This window comes from Neltuma alba, unplaced genomic scaffold, assembly GCF_004799145.2.
Source record: "Neltuma alba isolate B1F8T4 unplaced genomic scaffold, ASM479914v2 tig00013795_pilon, whole genome shotgun sequence".
In the NCBI taxonomy this organism is placed as follows: domain Eukaryota; kingdom Viridiplantae; phylum Streptophyta; class Magnoliopsida; order Fabales; family Fabaceae; genus Neltuma; species Neltuma alba.
Window position 1 is genome coordinate 5,967 of NW_021637914.1, and position 11,400 is coordinate 17,366.

General features: G+C 31.2%; 1 protein-coding gene across 1 annotated transcript; it reads left to right on the plus strand.

The window, feature by feature from the left end:
- The first annotated feature begins 5,184 nt into the window (after positions 1 to 5,184).
- Positions 5,185 to 5,823, plus strand: LOC114739177 (trypsin inhibitor B-like). Its single transcript, XM_028927227.1, has one exon. It carries the CDS (start codon positions 5,185 to 5,187, stop codon positions 5,821 to 5,823), a length of 639 nt encoding a protein of 212 aa, XP_028783060.1.
- The last annotated feature ends 5,577 nt before the right edge of the window (positions 5,824 to 11,400 follow it).

Here is an 11,400-nt window from a genome sequence, read left to right on the forward strand (position 1 = left end):
CCGGTTAATGTTTTAAAAACCGAACTGGACATTAAGCCAGAGAGATCAGCGGGTCACGGTTCAAACGATCTAACCGGTTAAACTGTCTGGTCAGACCATTGACATATTAAATTAAAAATATAATATTATACTCCTTCTAATTTCATATATAAGAGAAGTTTTTTAGGAATAATATTCATTCAATTATTAAGAAAATAATTTGCATATTTTTCATATATCCATTGTCTTTAAAAGAAAATATATAACAATACATAAGAAATAGAGTGTTAAATAAATTTAAAGAGACGAACAAAAACACACAATGACAAGCATAAAACATAAATATAATTAAAATAATAATAATTAAAAGTTAATTTTTTAAATAATTCTTAGCTTTAAAAAGATGCTCATATTTAGTGCTCGAAAATGTTTCGAATGTAATCATCTCCAATAGAAGAATACTTATATGTAGAGAAAAATAACATTAGGTGTCCGTCACATTTCTCAAGGGACATTTGGTACTTTTTTATTTGCATGACTGCCCCCTGATGGGTATAAACAAACTTAAAAAGCCTATTTAAATTATTTGAATAGTAAGAATTGTATTGGAATAAACTTTTCTCTTAAATTATTTGTCGCTATATACGTAATAGAGTTGTGGAAGAGCATCCTTAGCTTATATATCCTTATAATTTTGCACGTGAAACAAACCTTGATTATGACTTGAATTAATATAAATATACAGTTGATATATGGATTAATATATAATGAAGAGTTCACAAGATGATACAAAATAAAATATATAAAACTGGGAGAACAATTTTGTTAAAAAATATATTTGTCACTATATAATATACATTAATACATAGGTGGCGCCCGGCATCCTTATCTAGCGTGGTGGGAGAAAATATAATCCCACCACCTCTAACACGAGGGTTAGGGTTTATGAAGTATGTGTGACATTTCTCACAAATTCGCCGTCTGTGCCGAACAGTGGCTCGCCTCTTTCCACGGTGGCGGCGGTGGTAAAGGCAACGAGAAGGAAAAAAGAAGAATGCAAATAGTGGAGTAGGCTTCATTGTTTGTTTGGTGTGTGGTGATGTAATGCGAAGATCTTTAGGTTTGGTTCTGTGGTCTGGGTAAATGAGGAAGAGGAAGCTAAAGGTTATAGATAGGCAGCCATAGCAATTAAACCTCAAAAATGGTGGGAAAATCAAATATTTTCTTTAGGGTTTTAGCCATGAGTAAAACATGAGAAGGATAATTAAGGATGCCACCTCCATCAGGCGACAAATATACAAGGTAAAGTATTTCACCGTTTATCACAGTAATGAGTATTTTGTGATTATTGTTGTTATGAAATCTATATCTTTTACAATCTAATTTGCATTGTTGATGTTTAAAATTTTTAATCTATAATTTTTTAAATAATAATTTATTTTTAAAAAAATATAAGTCATTGGTACGATTCCTCTTTATGAAAAAGGGGGCATTGGCGTAATTAAACGAAACGTCTCTGCTTTGCTTGTTTTTTTTTTTTTTTTGGGCGGGGGGGTTGGTAGGGACGACGGCGAAATTGTCACATGGCCGGGGGCCCGCTTTGAAGTATTACACGGCATATAAATTAAATGTTCTGCACGTTTTGTTTCGTCTTCCGCGTCAATGTGGTAGGACTCTTGGATAGAAATCAAGATCATAACTTTTAATTTTACAATATACAAAATAAATATATAAAAAAATTTATCTTGATTTATTAAAAAATATTTTTTAAAAGTATTTTTATATTTTACCAAACACCTCCAAAACTCGCAAGCTGCTTGTATGCCTAATATACCCATTAGATAATCAATTTGAAATTATTAAAAAATTTAATTTAATTAATTATTTATAATAAATGGATGTTATCTTTTTTTAAATATTTTCATTAATTATGTGCATTAAAACTACCTCTTCATAAAAATTTATTAACATGTGTAATCACTATAAGAATTACTTAAAAGCAAAATAAATAAATATGAAAGACAACAAAGATTGTGGTCTTATATTTAGAATCAAATTAAATTTTTAACTAATTTTTATATTAAAGATCAAAATAATATATCAGTTATCCTCAAAATGAATGGATTTGCCTTAGCAACAAAAAATCTATTTTAAATCAAATTATAAATTCTATTCTGAATTGTAAACATTAAGATTTTAATTATGATTTATTTTAATAATTTGTTATTTAAATATGAATTTTTATATCTTAGGCCAGAGAAATGAATTTTTATAATTTTATTTTTTCACAAATTAGGAGTGGAATTTGACCCGATCCAACTAGCTAAACTGGGCAGGTCAGACCGGATTCATTGGGCCTACTGGGACAAACTTACAAACACAAAGCTCTTGGATTAAAGGTAGATAGGTAACTAATGGGAGTTGGGTCTAGCAGAAGAGATTAGTCTTTCATAACATGATAATGAATTCCTATTGAGAGAGATGCCCATATTTAGTGCCTGACAGTACCTTGAATAGGATACTTATGCTTTGAGAAAAAAAGGATAAATATCTGAGAAGTTTTGTTTTGATTTATATAAAATGTGTTTATAATTATGATTCCAAACAAGATCTAATCTAATACATATTGTTTTGTTCCTTTCTGAGGTGTGGAGGGGGAAAAAAGTACTCCCAATAAAATAGAAAAAAAGGTTAAAAAAATCGTGACACATTAATTGAAATATTATGTTAAAAAAGAAAAAATTGAAAAAAAATACTTGTGACTTCTTTTTTTTGGTTAAAATTATTGATCATGATCGAATGCACAGGGTGCTTTCTTTTTTTCTTTTTTTTTTTTTATAACAATATTTTGTGGACCGATTAATATGCACGCAGACTCGTCCGTTTCCGCTTTTTCTATCCGCATCCTGAAACGTGATCATCTCGACTATTGAATGGGAAAGCTGACATTTAAAATAGAAAATATTACTTTAATAATATTCAAAAAATAAAAAACACCAACAATTAAGTTATAAATGTTTATTTAAAAAATTGTCACTAAGAAAGTTTTAGTCAAAACTAAAGGATTTACTCGTGTCCAATATCTTAAAATCAGTTTTTTTTTTTAAGAGTCTAATATAATGTGTGATATAGGAATGTCTGGGGAGTTACTGATGCATCTCATAGTGTTTTTTGGTTGAAATGAATAGGGCTATTTGCATTTTCCATAATTTAGTGTAAGTGTTATGGAAAATAAAACTTAAAATTGTACGAATGAAGCAGATAGATTTTTCGCTGGCATTTTAATGGGTGGATGTTCATAAATTATTGGAAGGATTATTAAACACTTGAAGAAGGAGAAAACATTTTTTTTAGTTTAGAGCTCTACGTGTGTGGCTGAATTGGGTGTTAATATTGAGAGAAAAAAAGCAGCACATAGATAATTAGTTTTTGTTTACGTTTGTAAGTTTAGATCATTTATATTACAATATATACATATGAATTTTAAACTTAAGAGATCCTTTTCTTAAAAAAAAAAAATGAATGTTAATAGTTTTAATGTTCTTCCTAGTCCCACTAAAACATGTGGAGCGATATATCTCTACATATGTTGTCATCCATCCCATTAAATTTCCAAGTTCACATAATTGTTGGTCTTGTCTCGGTTTTATCGGGACGGGTCAAACTCCACGAGACAAGACATATGGATTATCATTAAAATTTCCGTCAATTCGGCTCAAGATCGAGTATACTTGAACATATAGATATTGATCTGAGAGAAGTGTCCCATCTGCCACGAGATAATTGATTCAGTAAAAAGACGTTTAAGGGCTTAGCAATCTAGCTAAGCTTCTTTCTCAGGCTTCTAGTCTCTAGACATAAGTCTTTGCAAAAATGACATTAAAAAAATTATAAAATACAATATTCTAATTCAGATATTTAAGAGGTCAAAATTTCAGAAATAGAAGTAGTATCTGATATGATATTTTATAAATATAGTCAAATAACTAAAATATCTTTATACCAGATTTTTTAAACAAAAAAAAAAGCTATCAAACTTGTTATTAGTATATTTTTTAATCATTGATTGTTTAACACTTGCACAACTTATTAATAAATAACTTGTCATTATCATTATATTTCTTGTCATTTGTTGTTTAATAGTTATCATTGTCAGTTCATAACTTGTTAATAAACTTTTTGATACAATAACATTTTTGTCATTTAACTACATTTTCAAAATACCAAATCACTCATCACTTCCTTCCCTGAGATTTTGACCTCTTAAATGCTTGAATTAGAATATAGCAATTTCGAACTTCTTTTTACGTCATTTTTCCTAGGTCTTTTATATGACTCTGCTTCAATATATTTGCCATTTTGTCTTTAAAAAGAACAAATAAACAGTATTACCAACTAGGAATTGTATTTAGTTAAAAGGGCTACCCTCTACGAATTAATATTTGAATTCATGTTAAAAGAGATGTTCAACATTTAGTGCTTGAAAATGTTCTAAATGAGATCGCCTCTAATAGAAAGACACCTTTTAGTTTGTGAAAAAATAGCATTAGGTGTCCCTCCGATTTCTCAAGGGACACTTGGCACTTTTATTTGCATGACAGCCCCGCCCAGGTCTAAACAAACTTAAGGAGCCTTTTTTTTTTTAAGTAAAAACATGTAATAATTAAGCCATTTAATTAATTAGCTTTAAAATTGAAGTCTATAATGTTAGTAGTATATAGTAAGAATTGTATTGGAAAAACCTTTTCTCTTAAATTATTTGTCGCTATATAGAGTTGTGGAAGAGCAGCCTTATATATCCGTATAATTTTGCACGGGAAGCAAACCTTGATTATGACTTGAATTGATATAAATATATAGTTGATATATGGATTAATAATATAATGAAGAGTTCCCAAGATGATACAAAATAAAATATATATAATATTGGGAGAACGATTTTTTTAAAAAATATATATTTGTCACTATATAATATACATACGTGGCGGCCGGCATCCTTATCTAGTTTTGTACTTTTTTTCCCATCCCATTTTTCACGTGGCTCAAACCCCAAATAAATAAATAATTTTTAAACTTCTTTAAGCGGTCACTTCTTCACGGCCAACTCTATAAATTGATGCTCCTACTTCACATGAACTCATCACACCCACCAAATAAAAAACTACCAAGTCTTCCATAGCCATATACACGCACATCACGAAAACAATGAAGACCACTTCAGCGTTGCCTGCAACATTCCTCTTCTTCCTCCTCTTTGCCTTCACCGCCGCCGCCGCCGCCTTCGCCGGCAACGGCCTAGTGCTAGACTCAGACGGCGATCCATTGAGAAACGGCGGCAAATACTTCATCTCACCTGTAAATGGAGGTGGGATTTTCGCCGGCGCAGTGAGGCACGGATCAGATACTAATTGCTCACTCGCCGTGATCCGATCCAGTAACAGATGGTCAACAACCATATCTTCTCCGTTCAAAATACTTTACATCTCAGAGAAGCTTCCTCTGAACATATCATTCGCTCAGTTCGCACCCAACGTTTGTACCAAATCTAAAAACTGGCTCGTCACGAGGTCGTATCCTATTAGGGAGCCCGTGATGGTTGGAAGTGCTCAAGAGTTCGATGGTTCTGTGATGGATGGTTATTTCTCCGTTTGGTCTGTTGATGAAACCAAAGGACACTATAAGCTTGTCTTCTGTCACACTGGAGGAGAGTGTGGAAACATCGGAGTCCTCGTTGACATTAACAACTTCCAACGTTTGGTCGTCACAGTTGATGAGCCTCTGGTCTTCAAGTTCGATAAGGTTAAGGACAGCTCTGATGCCTCCAAGCTATCCATGGTGGTTTAGTTTGAGCTCCTAAACTCTCCAGTTTGTATAATCTAATAACGATGACGATGATGTGATAGTGTGACATATCTGATCTGTTGCACTGTTTATCTCTCTATGGATTAATAAAATAAAGTTGCACTAATTGTCATCCATAAATTTTCTTGAGATGTTTTTTTCCCAACTCATGATATTGTTATATATGTGAAGTTACAATTTTTTTTTCTTTAGGCTTTATCTAGATTGAGGGAAACATGAGAGGAAAATAAAGGGGGAGAATTATATTACGAGAGAAAACTTTCAAAAATAGCAATTTTGTTATTTTGGGAGTCTTATAATTTCTCTCGTAACATTCTTTTCTTTTTATTTTTGGTCTCGTTGAACTAAGTGCGAGGAAGCATAATTCACTGTATAGGAATAAATGAATAATGTAACACGTAAGGGAAAATAAAGGAGAACTACTAGTTGTCATAGATCGCAAATATAATTACGTACCAAGAAATTAAATACTGGCTCTGGTCCTTAATATAAGACGTCATTTAACTTTTATTTTGATCCTAAATATAAGACCCCAATCTACTTTATCTTTCATATTTATTCATTTTTTTTTCAAGATACTCCTTCTAATAATGGTAGTTCTAACTAATAAACTTGATTAGCAAGAATATTTTAGGAAAGACAATACTTATTTATTACAAATAACTAACTTAACTTGTTTCCTTAATTTATTCAAATTAGTCAACTAGCTCTCATATTTAGAACCAAGGGTAGTAGTTATTTATTAAGGGAAAGTCGAACAGGCAACTTGATCAATCTATATGTGAACTATTGAATTTTAATCCTGTCATTGCTATGCTATTTAATATTTTATTATTTTTTCTTAAATTACAAGCTCCATTTTGGTAAAATGATGGGCATAATATGTTAGTTCTAAATATTGAATAATTTTTTTTAAATCATGGAAGATGAGATATAAATTTTGTAAGTCAATTTTTATAGGTGATGTGAAATTGAGATGTATGTAAATTATGAAAATTGAGTTGACATTTACTCCAGCAGAACCCATTTTAGCTAGAGGCATTTTCGTCCGCCCATTAAATAAGTTTTCAACATGTAATGACCAAAGTCTTTAGCTGGCAACAAAAAAAAAAAAGGCCAAAGTCTTTAACGGTCATTTCTTATTGGGGGACCCTTAAATGTTATGGAAAATTACACACAGGTCCCAAACAAGAAAATTTATTAATCCATGGTCCCTTTAAATGTTGAAATTAATGTAAAGTTCTCAGGGATTTGTGAGTAATATATTAGAATTATGAAAAGATGTTTTTATCCTCATTTGTTGGGGGGGGGGGAAACAGAGAAGAGAATGAATTGTTAATAGATGTATCAAAGGTCGTCAATGTAACTTATTGATTTGTCAATGACAAGTGCTTTTGACATGATGATATAAAAGATGGCAAGTTTAAGTAAGATGCATCTGTCTTGTTTTCTTCATAGAGGGCACAATTTATTCATGGTATGGAATGTGAAATACAATAAGCTAGGGGTAGTGTGAGAGCAAGAATGATAAAGGAAGGCACATTACAAAGACCTGCAAGAACTCCAATTTAAGTTGAGATTTGTTGGTAGCTTTTTTTTTTTTTTTGCGAATGCATGTGACAATTTTTTCTGTGAATTCATGTATCAGTATTTTTTTTTTTTTTGTAAATTTCATTACATGCACCTCAAGTTAAGGGGTCATTAGATAGACATACAACATATATATGTATATGATTTTTTAGAAGGGTTGTTGGTGTAATTATATTGTACATATATATGGAGTTGTAAATGAAATGTGAAAGTAGTTTGATATAATGTCATATTTATATTTTGCTATACTTATAAAATCCAATGCTAGTACTTGTTAATATGTTCTCATTGACTTGTTAATGATCAACGCCCTTGAGCTTGTCAATGATTGTCTGCCACAAAATTCTGATATAAACCCATAGTTTGATGTAATATCAATGTGCATCCTTGATCACATATGATTTCAGCTTAAAAATTGTTATACAATACTATTTTATTATAATTTGATTTTATGTGGAAGTAATACTATCCTACAAATTTAGTTGTCAACTAAGACATCCTAACTTGTCAATAGGTTTTCTTTGACTTGTTAATCCAAGCCCTTGAGTTTCTCAATGACTATCTGACTATCTGCATCAAAACTCTCATATAAATCCATCATTTCATCTAATATCAGTGTACATGCTTTGATCACACATGATATCAACTTAAAAATATAATTTGATCTTACCTTATATGGAGGTAATATTATTTTAGAAATTTAGTTGTCAACTTAGACCCCTAATTTGTTAATAGGTTCTCATGGACTTGTTAATCCATGCTCTTGAACTTGTCAATAGTTGTTTGCAACAAAGTTTTGATATAAACCTATTATTTCATCTAATATCTGTGTGCAAGCTTTGATCACACATGCTTTTAGCTTTAAAAAAAACTATCCAATATTATTTTGTTATAATTTGATCTTATGTTGAGATAATATTATCTCACAAATTGAGTTGTCAACTGAGACTCTCTAACTTGTCAATAGATTCTCATTGACTTGTAAGTCCATGCCCTTGAGCTTGTCAATGGCTATCTGTAACAACATTATCATATAAACCCCATCATTTCATTTAATATCTATGTGCATGCTTTGACGGCACATTCTTTCAGCGTAAAATTTGTTATATAATACTATTTATTATAATCTAATCTTACATGGAGGTAATGGATCCGTTTGGATCAGTGATTAGAAAAATAGCTTATTGAAAAAGTAGTTCATGAAAAAATAAAGTTGGTAAAAGCTAAATTGGATAAATTGAATTGTGTTTGGATTTGAGTTTAGAAAAACTAGTTTGCAAAAGTGAGATTGGTAAATGGTTGTTTGGGTTATAGCTGAATAAAAATAAGTTTGGTTGTAAAATAACTAAAATGGGTATGGGTTTTAATAAATAATGAAACATGATTAAAAAAAATTTCACATAATACAATGAAATTAAAATAATTTAATATGAAGAAGTGAAATTTATTGAGTGGATTATGATTGAATAAAAATAAGTTTGTTTGTGAAATTTCCAAAATGGGTATGAGTTTTAATAAATAATGAAATACGATTAAAAAATAAATTTATATAATATAATGAGTTTAAATTAATTTAATATGAAGAAGTGAAATTTAATAAGTGAATTAAATTTTAAAATATTAGAGGAATCATAAAAAATTATTGTAAATATAAAGTGAAACACGCATAATTCACATTTATAAATAAATCTGACAAATAAAAATTAAAAAAAAATGATAAGAGCCAATCAAGTTAAAATTAACTCAAGTCTTAAATTAGAAATAAAAATGCCAACGGGTCTCAAATTACAATTCAAGATTTTGGCCAAAAAAAAAAGATTCAAGATAAGAAAATGGAAGATGCCAAGATGAAGAAAATGACAAGAATAGCAGAAGCCTCGCATTGGCAGCCTTTTCTTGACATGGTCCATAAGCTACTTATTCAAAAAAGCTCCCCCTCCTTAGCTTAAATTTAATCATGCTTTTTCATGCTTTTCAGCCCTCAAGCTCGGTGGCTCACTAGTGGTGCCAAACAGAGACAAATTTTGAATCAGGCTTATCTTCAAAATAAGCTGCTTATGGCCCATCAGAAGCTCTCTCAAACAAGCACAATATTATCTTATAAATTTAATTGTTAACTCAGACTCCCTAACTTGTCAATAGGGTCTCATAGACTTGTCAATGGCATTCTGCTAAATTTTGATATAAACGTCATATACATATGCTAATCAAAACAAGTGAACTACTTAAAATCTTCATTAACCTCTGAATGATGTTAATAGATGTCATTACATTTTCCAAATAAGGTCATTTATGAACAATAACAATAAAAGCAATATACAATTGCTTCTCAAACAAAGGTCATTTACAAAATGGTCATTCCAATAAATGACAAGTCCTTAAACACCAACCTGTCAATCCAATAAATGACAAGTTCTTAAACAGAAGCACTGTGTACAAAGCCACTTGTCATGATTTCCTTCCCATTCAACTGTCCTTGCAACTTTGCAATATAGGTAAGTGATTTTCAACGCTGCAATATAGCCTCATTTGATTTCAATAGTAGATTCTGAAATATAAATCAAAAAGTATCTTCAAGGATATATAAAGATCAAAATGAAGAACTACATTGCCCAGACATGCTTCTCTTGTATCCAGCTTGAGGCAGCCTCTCCAGCATAAGAAAAATTATGGACAGGACATCACTATAGGCACCAAAATATTGGAAACAGGCCAGCTGGTAAATAGATGTAATGAAATTCCTTAATATCGACGACTTATCAAATACTAAGTATGGCAAGTTAAATAATTAGATTCGCAAAGCTAAATGCAACTTTAATATACTTTCGCATATGTCATATATATATATATATATATATATAAAGTCTCACAATTACAGCAATATGTTGATGAAGTAATCCCAAAATAATAACAGAATAAGAAACAGCAACAAAGAAGAAATATAGTAGGAAGGAGAAATATAGTAGCAACAAAATTTCATCGAAACTATTTTCCCTCCATATAAAATCATACATTCTGTTGATGGCACACCTACAATGGGTTGTAAGATAGTAAAAACAATAATTCAACCCAATCTCTTGAAGTCCATATCAAAAATAATGAATAAAAATCTCCATGTCTTCTCCTTCAAAGAAATATCAATAACTCTATAAAGTCCTCCATTGAAAACCCAAAGACAGTCTAAGAGCATCTCGTGCATAGTGGTGAATGTAGGGAAATATAAAGAAGTAATAAGACTCCTTCTCTTGAAATTAAATAAGCAATATGTACAGAACAAACATAATAGCCTTAAACAATAATAATAAGCCCAACAATCCCTTCCTTACAATTCAAGTCCTCCTTAATACTAAGCCTGTTTATTACAATATGTTTTAAGGAGTGATAGATGAGATCAATGGTTTTCACTAGTATTATGAAATGGAGATAAATTACCAAAGTCTGAATTGCTGAAAATTGAACAGAGATGATGCTATGCCTCATAAAAGGCTACAAGCATGGTGCCAGCATCGGAAGTAATATAAAGATTTTTGTCATGATCCTTATCGCCGCTGCCACCAACTCCAATCAAATTACCCATTTCTGTATCTCCCAATTCAATGGCTTGGTTTATCTTTGGAATCATCTCATCTTGAGAATAAATTCGAAGAGGTAGAGTGAGAGAAAGTGAGAGACGATGACGAAGTGGCTTGAACTGTGATGAAGTGGGATAGGAGCTTTCGGGGTTGACGAAGAGTGCTTGATTGGAGTGAAAAAGATGATGTAGATCTAGTGAGTGTTTTAAGGAAAATAAGAGGGCATTAATGCAGCAATGATTGGCGAAAATGAAGAAGGAGGTGAGGACAACGAAGAAGGAGAGGAAGAATAGATATTTTGGAGGGAGGGGGAAAGGTCGGAGATGGCGGCAAACGAGCAACAATTTTGGCAATGGTGGTGGCAAAAGAGTTCCGACGGCAACACGGTGAGGAAAAT

What these genes read in the sequence shown, in the direction of transcription:
- LOC114739177 (XM_028927227.1), top strand. Translation starts at nt 5,185, where the DNA reads ATGAAGACCACTTCAGCGTTGCCTGCAACATTCCTCTTCTTCCTCCTC.